Source organism: Podarcis raffonei, chromosome 7 (genome assembly GCF_027172205.1).
Source record: "Podarcis raffonei isolate rPodRaf1 chromosome 7, rPodRaf1.pri, whole genome shotgun sequence".
NCBI classification, from domain to species: Eukaryota; Metazoa; Chordata; class Lepidosauria; order Squamata; family Lacertidae; genus Podarcis; species Podarcis raffonei.
In genome coordinates, this window is record NC_070608.1 from 15,702,331 (window position 1) to 15,719,764 (window position 17,434).

The 17,434-nt window shown below is 43.8% G+C and overlaps 1 protein-coding gene across 4 annotated transcripts in view; it reads right to left on the reverse strand.

Annotated features, from left to right (window-relative positions):
• Positions 1–17,434, reverse strand: part of COL14A1 (collagen type XIV alpha 1 chain) — a 141,838-nt gene that overhangs the window by 93,078 nt on the left and 31,326 nt on the right. For all 4 annotated transcript variants that reach the window (XM_053395376.1, XM_053395375.1, XM_053395378.1 and 1 more), the window contains 2 exons: positions 2,113–2,268; positions 1,439–1,558 (listed from right to left, as the gene is read on the reverse strand). In XM_053395376.1, coding sequence (XP_053251351.1) covers positions 1,439–1,558; positions 2,113–2,268 — 276 coding nt within the window. The remainder of the gene's footprint in view (positions 1–1,438; positions 1,559–2,112; positions 2,269–17,434) is intronic.

Here is a 17,434-nt window from a genome sequence, read left to right on the forward strand (position 1 = left end):
TCAGCCTGAGCCAAACCAAACCAATCTGGGATGCAACCTGGTGCTCCAAATCTCCTGCAGCCTTAGTCTGGACATAATGCTAAAGTTTAGCAGCTAAACCGTGGTTTGGACTATGCAAGAATTTCAAGCTCAATATTCTCGTCTCTTCCTCTGGCACCTAGCAGAGTGGGGGAATGGAACCATCTAAGTTCCTTGTTTAAACTAACCACAGTTTGTAAGTTTTGAGGAGGGAACTGTGATTTGTTTAAACCGCATGTGTGGGAATGCAACCTTTTCTCTCAAGGGTTGCATTCCCTTGAATGTAACCTATCAGGGGCTGCATGCTGGTGGTTTGTGAGAAAGAGCCCAAAGTGGGTGATGCTGGTTTCTGTGTGTTGCCACTGTTCAGTGCTTGGAGTCACAAGACTCTGTTTTGCATTCCAGACATTCCAGGCTGTAGCAAGTCTCACGGAAGACAGGAGACGGGTGTGATGTTTACTGGTTTCCTGTTCCTTTGTTTCAGTTGCTCTCTGCTTTCACAGAGAGAGGATGTTTCTTTTCTGTCTGCGTAGTTAGAAATAAAACCTAGCATGTAGCTCATATTTCTTGTATCTTTCGCTGCTGCTTTGATACTCTGCATAATGAGGGAACGTGCCTGGAGCCTTATCAAAGGCTCAGGTCATTAATCACCGTCGGAGGACTCAACCGGAGGATGAGCTTTTCCAGCTCGGTTGTAGCAAAGATTCCGACAGGTGGTGCCAACCCTGTTCTCATTTGCTTGCTCCCAGTTCAGTGGGCTGCAGGGGATGTCAGAGGTTAGAACCAATCGTCTCATCAAAAGACGGCTGTTGAACTTTAAGCTGAGGGTCACAAATTGCCCGTCCCTTGTTTAAGCCATCATTTAAACTAACCACAGTGGTTTGGATGCGATGATGAACTGTGGTTAGTTTAAACAAGAAAGCAGATGCTGCCAACCCCTCCTTTGAGGTGAACACGGGGCACTGTGTAGTATGCAAGCCCTACAGGAAAGGTGGCATTTAACCAACATGCTCTGTACAGCTCCCAGCACGATGCTGCTGGCTAAAATAAATAACACATCAATGCAGTAAATTAAGCGGGGACCAACATTTTGTAAGATTGAAATAATATAACCGATTTGCATTAGCTTGAATAGCTGGATTGATGTTTTCCTTTCCTGCCTCCTTTAATGTAGTGTAGTCCTTACTATTATTATTTTAAACCTAATGACACTATGTAGAATGATTTAGAGTTCGGCGCATGAATTCCTGCACATACTGCCGACAATAAACCCCCGCCTTTCACTGACCTTATAACCAAACTACAGCAATAACGCAGATCCATTTTTACTCCTTGTGCAAAAGAATGAATAGAATAACAGATCAATAGGATAACTGGGGAGCTCTGCACATTATTGAAGTGCATAAAACCATATTTGTACCTGTCAAGGTGTTCCCACCCTTATAGGGTAGGTTGCGCACTGCATCCAAGACAGCCTCTTTTGTGCTATAGGCATTCAGATGCCACTCTATCCGTGGGTCGCCGCTGTATTGTGCAAGGCCTGGGGAAGAAAGGAATGCACATCATCCCATAAGAAGAGTTTGGATTTGATATCCCACTTTATCACTACCCGAAGGAGTCTTAAAGTGGCTAACATTCTCCTTTCCCTTCCTGCCCCACAACAAACAGTGAGGTGAGTGGGGCTGAGAAACTTCAGAGAAGTGTGACTAGCCCAAGCTCACCCAGCAGCTGCATGTGGAGGAGCGGCGACACGAACCCAGTTCCCCAGATTACGAGTCTACCACTCTTAACCACTACACCACACTGCTTACGATACTAACAAAGTACCCATCGTTATGTTGGGCGATATACATTTGGAGAGTTGTTTGTATATGGCAAGGCTTCATTCGTATAGCGAGGTTTGGGCACAATTCTCTGCATTCGGATAATTGAAATTTCGTATAATGGAGCATTCCGATAGTGGGACCTGCAATGTATAACATTCTCACCCATTATTTCAGTGTCAGTTTGAAGGCAGATACAAAGAACTAGAAAACTCAAGTCACAAGGGGCTAGTTCCCTCCTCTAAACACAAAGTACATTTTTGAATATTACCTATTCTTGTTTTTTCAGATCCCACATTGAAGGCAGCAACCAGGTTCTCCAGGAAAAGACGCACAAGCCGGAAGTTGAATCTGCCGATACTCCAGGAACCATCCACCAAGATCACTATGTCTGCGATGGCTGGAGTTTTGCATTTAAATTGGTTTTCTGTCAATTACAAAACAGCAAGCGAAAGATCTTACTCCATGAAAATTTCCCAACAGAAGGTTTTCCCCCTCCTCTTCTTCCTCCCTTTTTTTAATATAAAAAATATATAATACTTCTGTAAACACATAACAGAGTTCTTGACTCCAAGGAAGGCTTGCAGAAATTCTCTGCCTTGTCAAGAACTTGTTGGGGAGAAGCAACAACAATTCATTGTAAGGTCAGCAGCTCCCTTCTTTTGCAAAAGCAGCCTTCTTGTTAGTCTAGGTTAATGGTCTTGTTATATCAATGGGCAAGTCTCCTGCAGGTGACAAAGGAATCGCTCTTCTCTTTGACCCAATGACCCTGAAACCCCAGTTTATAATACTGAGCCTCAAGTTAGCGGAGAAGGCAAAGACTTTTAACAAATAAAGGTGAGTGGATGGATTTGAAAGGAACAGCAGACGAGAGGGACACCTGCCAGGTGCCTGTGAAGAAAGCAACAGAAGTAAAATCAGAATAAAATCCATGCACAGTTGGTAAAATGCAATATAAGAGCAGAGAGTCAGCGACAGCAGTTGAAAGGTCAATACATATGCAGCCCTAGGACACTTAATAAAAACTATTAACACCCTATCTCCAAAATGCAGCACTGTCAACACAGCATTAATATTGCTGGCATTATTTCGAAAACAGTAAAAGCAATCTGATGTGCAGAAGGGCTTTGGAAATGGAGGCAATAGCCACCAGTCTTTATCATAATTTATCTGATTATTTTTTTAAAGCAACAATGATAGATAACAATGGATGACACAGAAGAGGTAATTGTTAAAAGCCTATGTGTTTTATCTGTAAAGTATTAGTTTAATAATGAATGACTTAATTTCACTTTATTTATGATTTTCTTTTTTCTTTATTAAGATTTAACTGATATGTTTCCGTTTTTCTTTTTTCTTTTCTTTTTCTCTTTTCTTTTTGTAACCTTTCTTAATTTCTTTTCTCTTTTCCAAGTTTGTAAGTTTTGATGTGTACGTATTTGCAAAAAAAAGAAAGATAACAACAAAGCAAGCACATAAAAGCTAACGCAAATACACAAACGTGTTGGAATGGAAATGATTTTGTTATAGACACTTACAGCACGCAATAGGTTAAATAAAGTACAATAACCGGACCAGCTTGCAAGTGTGCAATTGTGGTTAGGGTATACAACAGGGATAATCTGACACAAGAAAAGTAAACATGATCTCATTTTCACAATTTTAGCGGATGCATGCTGCGATGGAAGAAAAGGGAAGAATTAATCAATACCAGAAGTGTGACTGTAAGACTCAAGTGGAACGCATAGGAAGGTTCATGATGCCATTCTAAAGATATTAATTTCAGCAGGGATCAGAGTGACTGGAGTGGAGCTGATGAACAAGGTTTACACCCTAAGAAGCTTTTAAAAATGTGTATATTTTCTTCCGTTATTTTTATTGCTCTATCTGTAACATAGGCACTGAAAAAGAGTCTCAACGAAACCACTGAAAAACCAGTCAGCAACCTCGTGCACTGATGAAATTCTTACTATAAAGGCAGGTGGGCTATTTGGGTTCATAAAACTGGTTTACCCCCAAATAGTGAATTTTTCATGCTGAGCTCCACATGGAATTGACATGCTTGTTTCAGTGCAGGATCTCTCTGGTCCTGCTACCCAAATGATGGTTTTACATGGGATATGGGGACCAAGCTAGAGAACAGGTTGTTTTCAGCTCAGTTGAAGATGAATAGGCCTAACTATGGCACCATCTGTTTCTCAAACTTGGGTCTCCAGCTGTTGTTGGACTACAACTCCCATCATCCCTAGCTAGCAGGACCTGTGGTCAGGGATGATGGGAGTTGTGTTCCAACAACAGCTGGGAACCCAAACACGGATATTCTACCCAATACATTTAGAGCAGTGTTATGCCATTAAAACAGTCATGGCTTCTCCCACAAAAACCTGTTAGCTACACTTAACAGTCAATCCCTCTTCCCAGGGAACTCTGGGAATTAAATCTCCGGGTAAGAACAGGTAATGCAGGCTGAGTTTGAGAATCAACCACCTAAGCTGGCAACTCACTGTATCCTAAACTGCTCATCCCAGTGGACCTTGCCATAGGATTGCCCCCAAATCAAATGCATCAAATTATTCTTTAATCAAATTGAATTACCCCATCAGTAAGAAATGGGACCAGGTTAAGCTAAAATACTTGCTTCCACCTATGTATTCCACCTCAAGTAATTAGGAGCAAAATGGTTTAGATCTAATTACTCAATTTTAAGAGTGTTGTGGATCGAAGCATTAGATCCCTCATGTCCCCATTACACATTTTTAAAGTAGGCTAACTTTGGAGTCCACTCATTCTTAGCTCAAAATTATCTGCTTCTTAAGATAGTTACAATTGGTGTGGTGTGTGAAGCTATTACAATTATGCAGAAGAAATAAATTCAGCTTGGTTATATAAATCATTTTGCAAAATGACAGCAGCCGAGAAAATTTACAACTGCGTTCCTCACAATATTTTATTTCAAAATTATCAGAACAAAGCAAGCCATTATTAAATCCCACAAGATTTATATTAACACCCAAGCATTAGTGACTTTGTTCCATATCATATTGCACTTCCACAGAAGTCTGGAACGTCTATAATTCTTCGCAGTAGCAATGAACTTGCTCAAAGCTTCTATTCATAAAACATTTGCTACTTCCGCACACCCACTAAGTTTATATATTTGATTTTCTCCTAGCACTTCACTTGAACTTATCATCAGGTGTTGAGAGATCCTAAAATGGAATGACAATAGTGAGATATTAAAAACTGCAGATTTATATACAATCACTGTGCTAACGAAACAACAGAGAAAATATCTTCATCAGAAGCATTTGTTTTTATTTGTTTAAACACCTCAAAAATGCACTTTCTGACATTTTAAAGTCAATCCCATTTAAGCCATGTAAAATCTTTTTTAAAAATTCATTATCAAACAGTAAAGTGGTAGCACAGCAATCACAAACTGGTGGTTTGCACAAACAAAATTCTGGCACATGGAGCTACTCAGTTGGAATGTGTCAAATGAATAACACAAGCTGACCCACAAAGAGGTTGGTATCAATACTGCACACATGACCTCATGGCATGCTATCTACAGCATGTTCTACCTGGAGCTCTTGACACAAGTGACTGCTTGGATTCACTAGTCCCCTGTTATTGCATTCCTACCTGGAAACCTTTCTAATAAGAGATAGCAGGGATTGCACCTGCAACCTCCTTGACAGGAGCGAGCCAGCAGTAAATCACACTGAGCAAGTTCAAATTAACTCTTTATTAGCAAAAACAGGATCTGCACAGGAGTGTCTGGCCTAATGAGCAAAGCAATTCATCTCTAGTAGGTCTTGCCCCCATGAAGCAGTCGCTGAGACTGAAGGTTCCTGCTTCCCAGCAGTCGTCTAAGTCCCCTCCCCTCCAGGGTTTTCCCCAAGCAATCAGAGATTGCACCTGCACAAAGCTAACTTCTCCTCTGCCCTTTTCATGCCTCTTCTGGTACTGGGAGACAAAGGGGAGGGGAGCTTGTTGCAGCAGGAGGAGCAGACACTCCTGATTCTTCACCATCCTGACCCATCTCTGCCTCTTGGTCTCCCTCATCCCCTGCTTCAGCTTCTGCCTCTGATTCTGGACTTCTCTCTGCCACAGACTCTCCCAGCTCACTAAGCCCTGTGACCTCTTCAGCTTCTGACACCTCCTTCTCCCAGTCTTCTCTTTCTGACCACTCATTGTTGTCCCACCACCAGGGCTCTGAGCCTTCTTCCCTTGGGGGGAAGCCCAGCTGGTTCCTCCCTCCATTCCTCTGTGCCCAACCAGTCCATGACACTCCTACAGATAACCAGGGCTTTCTTTTTCAGCCAGAACCCATCGGAACTCATACAGAACCCATCGGAACTCAGTTCCAGCACCTTTCAGGTGGGCACCATTGCCACTATAAGAGAACAAGGAAGGTGTTCACGGTGAGTTTCGGCACCTCTCTTCCTAGAAAAACAGCACTGCAGATAACACAACTACTTTGGTCACTGGTCCCAAACACTTACATCTCACACTCTAATGCAAGGGTAAGGAACCTCCAGATATTGTTGCAACTATAACTCCCATAATCTTTCCCACAATGCCATGATGACCATAGACCATGCTGGCTGTGGTTGATGGGACTCGGAGTCCCACAACATCTGGAGGACCCCAGGTGTTTCCATCCCTGCTCTGCTGGATGATGTCTTCATACTATGCCCATCCGCACTGTCGTGTATGTTAATAAATATTTTAAATGCTGGTCAGGGTATGACCAACCACAAAGATAGCGGCTTGCTAAATATGTGATTTCTAGAGAAAGACGAGCAGGGCAATAATTGTTTTCTCTTTGTTGGCATGTAGATAAGAGAAGGTTCCACTGTAAGATTTATGGTCTGGTTTTACTAATCATTCATTGATTGCTGCAATTGGCTGTTATTCAGTACCAAGCTCTGAACAGCTATCAACACAGTTTTCAAAAAGGAGTTATACAGTCCAGAGCAAAGTGTTGCTTCCCCCTCTTTGAAATTTATGGGTAATGCTTCGCCTAAAGATAGATGAAAAGAATGCCAATTTTTTATTGTAAAATGAAATCCAAAATATCTTTAGACTGAACTGATGCACGGTTGTTAACAATCAGAGTAGCAAAGAGGCCATTAATCCACTGAAGATTTTTCTGAGGCTGTGGAGCTTCTATGTCCAACTACTTTTCTTAGGCTGGATTCCAACTCAAACTTGGGTCTTCAAAGCCCTTCATATTTCTTCTTCTTTTCAAGTTGGGGACAGGAGGCCATCTATTTATAACACAGAAGGGAAGGGCAGGAGGGTAGGTGCTTGAACTGTCCACATAACAGCCAATGAAATTCAATTGGGAGAAGAAGGACACAATGCAACACAACTTCAATGCATGTTGCTTCGCCTCAAAATCCTGGACAGAGAGATGCATTTTTACCTGGCTGCAAAATGAAAACAACGTTGAAGCATGACAGCTAAACAGAGCCTCCAGACTGAGACAAGTTTTGTCTGAATTCCAGGCACTATGGGCAAGGGCTATTGCTTCCATGTGGGGTTCTCAGAAGCAAGCTGGTTGGCCTAGGTTGGAAAAAGCATATGTAGCTAGGCAAATATTTAGTCTGATCCAGGAAAGCTCTTCTTCTGGCTGGGTTATTTCCTTCTGCATGCTCCTGGGCTGTGCCACCACTATTCCATGAGGGGGCTCAGTCAAGACTGGAAGATTAAGGAAGCTAGAAATGACTGGCCTACATCAGAAGATGTCATCATGGACTGGTTGGACATAGAGGAATCATGGGAGGGACCAGCTGGGGAACCACCAAGGGAAGAAGGCTCAGAGTGGTGGTGAGAGAATGATGAGTGGTCAGAGAAAGAAGAGGAGGTGTCGGAAGATGAAGAGGTAACAGGGCTTTGTGAGCGGGGAGAGTCTGTGGCAGAGAGCAGTCGAGAAACAGAGGCAGAAGCTGAAGCAGGCAAGTGGGACAAGGGAGGCCATTTTAGGAGAAATGTGAAGTAAAATACTATTTTTTGCAAGGATTTTTTTTAATGCAAACTGATGCAGAAATGCAGCAAACTGAACTGAAGACTAGAAAAAATGGGAAGCAGAAAAAACCCGAAATTGCCAGATTTGTTCATCCCTTGTGCTAGGTTACTTGTATCTTGTGCTTTTAATTGCACTTTACCATAAATCACCCCAAGCCATGATAAATTCCTGCTGCACCAATCTGAGCTCGTTGTTTTGTGGGCTGTATTTCAACTGAATACGTGAGATGTCTCTTTTGGCAATAATCTAAAGCAAAAGCCTCCTCGGAACAAAAGTCACATCTGCCTCTTGCAAGCAGTGCAGCTTGTGCGATGTTGTTTTTAATTAATGTTTCTCTTTCCCAGTTTTCTTATAAACGGCTGTGAATGTTTAATGAAAAGTTTAGACTGTAAGCTTACGGAAAGTGGCCAACACTAACTTTTCACAACCCTCGAACGACAACTGACAACTGAATTGATTTAACGATCCAATAGGGAGTTTTGTTTGTTTCTAACATTAGGACTGCAAAAGGAATCAGTTAAAAAAATATCAACTTGATCAAAATTGAAATTGGATTAATCACCTTAATCCAGGTATTCCCTAAGGATTGGACTACAAGTCCTATCAGCCCCCAGTCAACACTTCTGTGTGAGGTGTGATAGGAAATCTGCCCCCAGGTGCACAGAAAAATGGTACAAAATAGACAGGGGTTGTTGAATCGTAGAACTGTAACATTGGAGGGGACTCCAAGGGTCATCTAGTCCAACCCACTGAAATAATAAATATGTTCCTTTCCTCCAGTGGGGCATAATCACAGTTTTACCAACGAAAGCAAATAGCAGCCTTAGGGGTGGGTGCTTTTCAGTGGGAAAATGATAGGGCAGGGGATTAATTCCCCTTTCCTTGTGTCCTGCGGTCCTGAACCAGAGTGACTTCTGGAAGAAATTTATATTACATTTGAAAGACAACTGTAAGCAATTACCGTATTTTTCGCTCTATAACACGCTCCCAACCATAACACGCACATAGTTTTTAGAGGAGGAAAACAAGAAAAAAAATATTCTAAACGAAACAGTGGATGTATGATTTTTGTGGTTCATGCTGTGGCCACAGACATGTGATCTGACGGTGAGTTTGGGGTAGCCCAATGCAAAAATCCTGAGGATCCACGTGGATCCGTACTTTGTAACCACGTTTTTGCACCACTGCGGCCCCAGGCAACAGTGGGTGCGTGATTTTTTTGGTGCATGCTGTAGCCATGGACATGCTATGTGATCTGATGGTGAATTTGGGGTGACCCAGTGCAAAAATCCTGAGGATCCATGTGGATCCGTGTTTTGTAACCACGTGAATGAAGGAACTGTCAGTAATGTATGATATCTCCAATACAGTGATGAAGGGGGGGGGGAGCTCACACTTGTCCTAGGCAAAGCAGCCAACTCCTATAGGCCTAGGTGCCTTCACCCCCCCCCATTAAATATTTGAGGGAGTCATCCCCCATCCCCCATTGTGGTATGTGAGTGGGGCTTACCTGGCTGTCCCCCCAATATTTTTTGAAGTTGGAAGAGGGAGGGAGGGAGGGAAGGAAGAGAGAGGGGGAACTCACATTTGTGGAGCTGCCTTGCCTCGAACCGGAGCAAAAAGAGGAGGAGGAGACTCAGGGACACGAGCCTTGTAAGCCGCTTTGTTTGAATTTACCGGTGAGGTGCTGGGGGAGGGACGGAAGGGGATGCCCTCTTTGTCCCTCCTTCCGGCTCATTGTAAAGAAAGCAGAGTAAGAGCCGCTTACATTTGTGTAAGGGAGAGCCATAGAGCAGGCAGACACTGAGAAAGAGAGGCTGTCTCCCTTTCCCCACCTTGGCTTTTACACGCTGCACGCAGCTCTTGCCAGCTTCCGAGCGCCTACCTCGCCAAAAAGCCATAGAGGAGGCAGACAGGAGAAAGAGAGGCTGTCTCCCTTTCCCCACCTTGGCTTTTACACACTGCGTGCAGCTCTTGCTGGCTTCCGAGCTGCCTCCCTTCTCCCACCTCGCCAAAAAGCCATAGAGCAGGCAGACAGGAGGAAGAGAGGCTGTCTCCCGACACTCAGCTGTTGCTCAGCTGTTGCCGGCTTCTCAGCCAGCCAAGCGGAGGAAGAGAGGCTGCCGAACAGCCAGCAAGAGCGGTTCCTCCTGCCTGCATTCGCTCCATAACACGCACACACATTTTCCTTTACCTTTTAGGCGAAAAAACCTGAGTGTAATGGTGCAAAAAGTACGGTAACACCACTAGCAGGGTTATCGGAAGATCTGTAAGATGAAACTGCTACCTATTCAAGTTGAATAATATAATATTTTAGGTAACGATATATCAACGTTGGGAAACGAAGTGAAATGTAAAGATGTAAAATTTAATTTGGTAAACCGTCAGGCGGGAGGGAGGGAAGTCGCTAGGCTCAGTTGAGCCAAAGAGATAAAATAAAAGGATATGGTGTTACGTTTCTGTGCGCTGCTCTGGTTCGCCAGAAGCGGCTTAATCATGCTGGCCACATGACCCGGAAGCTGTCTGCGGACAAACGCCGGCTCCCTCGACCTACAGAGCGAGATGAGCGTGCAACCCCACAGTTGTCCGCAACTCATAGCTGTCAATTTACAGATTTGAAAATAAGGGACCAGCAGCCTCGAAAATAAGGGATCAGCAGCTAAAATAAGGGATTTTCCGAACACAGGTATGTTCAACTTCTGAGCCCCTCCGAGCCAAAGGCAGAAAGCCCCGCCAGCAGCCAAACGAAGCCTCAAGCGGTGGTTCCCACAGCGCAACAACCCAGCAAAGGGGATGCAGCAAGGAAAACCACCATCACCTCTCTGCTGGGATTTGATCGGCACAAGGCATGCAAGCTCCACCCCCCAGTCGTTCTTAGAGTCCTTATTGGCTGAGCAACGCAGCCAAGCAACACAGTTGGAGCCTCCCTCCTCCCTGGCCAGCAGGGAGGGAGGGAGAGGAGCTGCTTCCTTTGAAACCCGGGAAATTTAAGAGACGTCATCAATAAGGGACAGCAGCGGAACACAGCGCTGGGATAAGGGACTTTCCTGCCAAATAAGGGATGGTTGACAGCTATGCCGCGACTGGACCTAGACCTAACAGTCTGTTGTACCTTTACCTTTTAATGTGATTATATGTAAAACCAATAAAAAACATTTTAAAAAGAACCACAGTCACTTCCTGCCTCCCCCATTTTTTATCATTGAAAAAAAAAAGTTTCAGTTTTGCAAAAAAGCAGAAACAAAAAATAAAAACAGTTGCAGAATATCCACTTCACACCTGGTTTGGTTTTTGACGGAGGCAGCAGCCATGTAGAGCGGCATAGTCTAGCACATGCTCCCTGCCTTTGTGCCTGCATCCTAACACAGCACAGCACATTCTGCTTGCTAATGTAGTTTCCAGGGTTGAATAATGTTGGCTGGGAAAAGATGGGGGGGGGGAATCAGAGGCATGCAATTCTGGGCTGCAGCTGCTGATTAGAGAGCAGCCACCAGCAAACGTTTTTTTAAAAAAAGCGTTTCTGAGCAGAAGCAGATTGAATGCCATGAGCCCTTGGAATTTTACCAGAAGTCTTCCTCAAGGTCCACATTCTTCTCTCCCTCCAGTTTTTACTAATGACTCCCACAGGGGTCTGCGCAAGGATAACTCCTATTTTATACTTTTAACCCTTTGCCGCCATATATATATAGTGGTACCTTGGGTTACATACGCTTCAGGTTACACACTCCGCTAACCCAGAAATAGTGCTTCAGGTTAAGAACTTTGCTTCAGGATAAGAACAGAAATCGGGCTCCGGCGGCGTGGCAGCAGCAAGAGGCCCCATTAGCTAAAGTGGTGTTTCAGATTAAGAACAGTTTCAGGTTAAGAACGGACATCCGGAACGAAATAAGTACTTAACCTGAGGTACCACTGTATACACACACACACCCCAAGTGCGATTTTTGTGGCTCTGATTCCAGGAGGATATTCTGAGCCTGCCCCAGGCATAGAAAGAACTGTTGACAGCACTGACCTTAGCTGTACTTCCCTCCTCCTCCAAAGATCAGCACCCAGAGGGCAGGCAGGTGGTGGCAAAACTACGGCAGATATTTCTGCCTGAAAAAAATTCACACTTTATCATGCTGTACTAGTAATGTAAACTTATAATAATATATTCACTTGTCTACGAGACAGAGAGATACTAATAGTGCATTAACCTGCTTCACTCGTGCTGATACTGTACTGTACTGTGTTACACACACATTTTCTCTCAATCCATCTGACAGTCGAAGTAGTTATGGGCACTTCGTGACATGCAAACAACAAATTAATTAAGCCTGACAACATTCTTTGGAGACAAGTATTATCATGTGCTTTAAACGCAAGGGTGAATGGACATATCAAGTCCAGCCTTCCACTAAAAGCTGGCAACTTAAATTAGATGTTTAGTCTATGTCAAGGATGTCTTAAGATATATCTTGTGTTTTCTTTTCTTTACTTATACAATTTGGCCAGGGGGACTCTGTGCAGCCAGAAAAAAACACATTGCAACCTACATACAGGACATATTTGTGAAATAGAATGAGTCTAGAGTTCAAAAAGTATACATATACAGAGATAATGGCTCAAGGATACAACAATGCAAAGTTAGTGGTTTATTTTCTGTATACTACACACAGCAAAAGCGTACCAACCAAAAATCTTCTCATACTAATATATGCTATTCTAACGATCAAGAAAGGGTTGCCCATTTTGTTCTCAATATTATCAGAGCATTTACTTTCCTCTGGGATTAGGGCATATGTTACCTGATTGCGTATGTTTGTGTGTGCATGCTAAGATTAAACCTGAGGGATAACTTAAATTCCTTTTAGTTTAAATGGAAACCCCAACAAGTAACCAAGATTGTATTTTGCAGCTCTGTCATACTGTAATCTTTCTGAGGGCACTTATATCCTTGCCAATTGGGTGAAAAGGTTTCGCTATAGTTTAATGTTTTAAGGAGAGGAGTTGCTATCCTTTCAATGGGTACCTTAGCATTAAGTGCACAGGAAGACTAAAGGTAAAGGGATCCCTGAACATTAAGTCCAGTCATGACTGATTCTGGGGTTGCGGTGCTCACGTCGCTTTTATTGGCCAAGGGAGCCGGCGTACAGCTTCCGGGTCATGTGGCCAGCATGACTAAGCCGCTTCTGGCGAACCAGAGCAGTGCACAGAAACGCTGTTTACCTCAGACTAAAAAAAATCAACATCCAGTGGTACCTCGTGTTACGTACCATCCCCGTTACGAATGCTGCGGGTTACCTGCTCCGCTAACCTGGAAGTAGATGCCCCTTGTTGTGACCTTTGCCCCGGGATGCGAGCAGAAGTCGCCCTCCAGCACCGCGGCAGCAGAGGGAGGCACCATTAGTGAAAGTACACCTCATGTTACGAGCGGTTTCCTGTTATGAATGGATATCCGGAACGGATTAAGTACGTAACATGAGGTACCACTGTACTGCTTCTAAAAGTGGTCCTCCAGCTCCTTCCTGGAAGCCTACATGCAGTTCAGGAATGCAACAGTCAGTCCAAACGACGTGTTAGGCTTAATGTACAATGGAACCTTGGTTCTCAAACTGAATCCGTTCTGGAAGCCCATTTGACTCCTGAAACCATTCAAAAACCAAGGCGTGGCTTGCAATTGACTGCAGGACTTCCTGCATTCAAGCAGAAGCCACGTCAGATGTTCGGCTTCCGAAAATCGTTTAAAAACCGCAACACTTACTTCTGGGATTTTGGCATTCGGGAACCAATTTGTTCATCAACCAAGCCGTTTGAGAACCAAGGTTTGACTGTACTAGGTAAAGATAAAGGGATCCCTGACCGTTATGTCTAGTCACAGATGACTCTGGGGTTGCGACGCTCATCTCGCTTTATTGGCCGAGGGAGCCGGCGTACAGCTTCTGGGTCATATGGCCAGCATGACAAAGCCACTTTTGGTGAACCAGATCAGCGCACGGAAACGCCGTTTACCTTCCCACCGGAGTGGTACCTATTTATCTACTTGCACTTTGATGTGCTTTCGAACTGCTAGCTTGGCAGGAGCAGGGACTGAGCAATGGGAGCTCACCCCGTCGAGGGAATCGAACCGCCAACCTTCTGATTGGCAAGTTCTAGGCTCTGTGGTTTAACCCACAGTGCCACCCACATCCCTTTCAGGGTTTTTCTTTAATCAATTACAAGTGTGTGTGTGTGTGTGTGTGTGTGTGTACAACACACACACACACAGAAGTTGTTACTGGAATGGCTGCACAAAGGGACTCTCTCTCTAGCTACAATCCCAATAAAATCTTTCCCTTCCCCCCGTGGTGTAATTAGCATTCAGGGACATGTTGGCATAGACGGGAGCTATTTTCTAAAACTAACTGTGCAAAGGGGTGGGGGGAGGGTTGTTGAAGTGTTTGTTGTTTGGGAGGGAAGGGTTAATCCATCCCACCTCATGTGTTGAGGACTCCATGAGAATCCAGGAGGCTGTTGTCTAGTTGTTGTTTTTAAACCCATGTTTTAACCATTCTGAAAAACTGGGTGTCATCAACCTATGAACTTGGCTTCCTCTTTGATTCCAGATCACTTATGAATCCCTTAATAAAATGTTTATAACTCATCATCTGAAGGAGTGTAAACCAGACACTGAGGTCCTCCTCTGAGGGTCTTCTGCTGGTTCCCTCACTCCGAGAAGCAAAGTTGCAGGGAACCAGGCAGAGGGTCTTCTTGGTAGTGGTGCCCTCCCTGTGGAACACCCTCCCTTCAGATGCCAAGGAGATAAAGAAAAACATCTGAAGGCAGCCGTGTATCGAGAACTTTTTAATGTTTTATCTTTTACTATGTTTTATATATGCTGTAAGCTGCCCAGAGTGGAAGGGGAAACCCAGCCACATGGGCATGGTATAATTATAATTATTATTATTATTATTATTATTATTATTATTATTATTATCATCATCATCATGTCAAAAATGATCTCAAGGCAAGGCGCACAATTCAATCAAAGCAGCAGGTTTAGCATCAGAGTTTTCCTTTTCCTAGCTGGGCAAGCTCCATCTGCCCCTCACGTCCCTCTAGGGTACATTCAGAAACCACCTTCTTGACCATTGAATCCACCATTGGTTTCATTTGCTCAATCTGGTGGAGCCTATCTTCACACACAGGGGAGGTCCCCAACTCACCGAAGGACCAGACATATGAATAAACATGCGAGAATAGTTTCACACTGCAAATGTTGGGTGTGCCCATCCCTAGTTTCTGTTCCAGCGATGGCAAACCTGAAGCCTTCAAGATACCGTTGAAATCCAACAACAGCAGAGCAACATCTGGAAGACCACAGGGTCCCCATCGCTGTTCTCCATCACACTGCTTTTTCCACAGCTTGCGTGTGGAAAAGAAACAGCCATAAATACACTGACATATGTTGATTTCTTTTCCATACAGAGAAGTCTATTTTGTGCCTGCATCATCGTATCAGGGGCAAGTCCTTTAAACAGAATTATTATCCCTTGGCCTAAAGAACATAACTAAGTCTCGCACTGATAGTCAAGCCCCCCCCCCCAAAAAAAACATTTTTATATGTCTTTTTTAAAAAATTGGAACTTGTACAACTTCTAAATAAAAGTGATGCTCTAAATGAAAGAGCCCCTGCGGCTGTCTGCCAAGTTAAGTCTTGTTCCACCGAAATAACTGGAGCAACGTAGTTGGAGAACCATGACAAGACAACCACACACAAGGCAACACAAAAGGCTTTTTTGGAGAGGCACCAAAGGCATTTAAGAGTTTCATGCCACGTGTACTCAGGAACGGTGAGAGCAGAAAGAGCCCACTGCCCCTTTTATCTTGCACAGAAAAGATTTTTTCAACGCAGGGAAGCTCAGGAAAGCGACCAAAGGAATCGCTCTCTTGTTTGAAGAGAGCAAAATGACTTGAGTGGATTAATGAGCCATTGAGCTTAAAACTGTGGAAGCGTGAAGAGAAGCTAAGTGCCTGGCCAGGGAAGGTTGAGGATAGAAACCAGAAGAACAGAGACGCTTTTGATGATTGAACACACTATAAACCGTGGTTACATTTCCAGGGAGCTCCCATCAGTCATTAGTAAAGAAACCATTTGCCTTTCAGGACATCAGAACTGGGCTCACCTGTCCACGTCAACGTTCATCATTAGCTTTCCAATAGCGGCTACAAAAAAAGGCCTCTGAGCTTTCTAAGGCTGAACAATTTCTCTTATTATGTAACCTGTTCTGCATTTCATGTTTTCATTCATAAATCGACCAGGCTACATTCATTCTGAAGGGTGGCGTATACTCTGGTTTCTTTTCAGATCATATAAATCTTTCACCTTTTACATTCCAAACAATGACTAAATAAAGGCGATTGCTTTCCTCCCTTTGGCCCCAGCATGCAGTATTCATTCAAAGTGATACCAACTCTGCAAAAGGGAGGTTTGACTTTGCCATTATAGCCTCTTGCCACTGACGGATCAATTCTCCACGAATCTGTGTAACCCTGTTCCTAGAGAGCAGTGCTATGCATGTATACTTGAAAGCACCATCCCACTGGGGTCAATGGAGTTTACTGCCAAGTAAGCGTGCTTAGGGCTAGTCTGGTGGAGCAATCCAAACTACAGGAAGCCAGCCTGATATACGCTGAGCTAAACTATGCCAGTGTGTTGTTGTTGTTTAGTCGTTTAGTCGTGTCCGACTCTTCGTGACCCCCTGGACCAGAGCACGCCAGGCACTCCTGTCTTCCATTGCCTCCCACAATTTGGTCAAACTCATGCTGGTAGCTTCGAGAACACTGTCCAACCATCTCATCCTCTGTCGTCCCCTTCTCCTTGTGCCCTCCATCTTTCCCAACATCAGGGTCTTTTCCAGGGAATCTTCTCTTCTCATGAGGTGGCCAAAGTATTGGAGTCTCAGCTTCACAATCTGTCCTTCCAGTGAGCACTCAGGGCTGATTTCCTTCAGAATGGAGAGGTTTGATCTTCTTGCAGTCCATGAGACTCTCAAGAGTCTCCTCCAGCACCAGAATTCAAAAGCCTCAATTCTTCGGCGATCAGACTTCTTTATGGTCCAGCTCTCACTTCCATACATCACTACTGGGAAAACCATAGCTTGAACTATATGGGCCTTTATTGGCAAGGTAATGCCAGTGTAACTCACCTGTATTCAAAACTCAATTCAGGAGCAGAGCTACTTCCAGCTGAGCCAACCATTTATTATTATTATTATTATTATTATTATTATTATTATTATTATTTGTACACCAGCCTTCATCCCAAGATCACAGGGTGGTTCACAACATAGAAATACAAAATGAGAACAAATAATACATAATAAAGCAAAAACTATTCCCCTCCCAAAAACAGAAAGGTCATATATTGGTTAATCAGCCAAAGGCCTGGTTATAGAGGAATGTTTTCACCTGGTGCCTAAAGATATGTCATGAAATCCCAGTATCTATGGCTGAGACAGCTCAGTCAACCTATTCCAAACTCAGCTCATTCCTGGGGATCTTCAGTTTGGATTACTTCCTGAATCCATCTAAAATA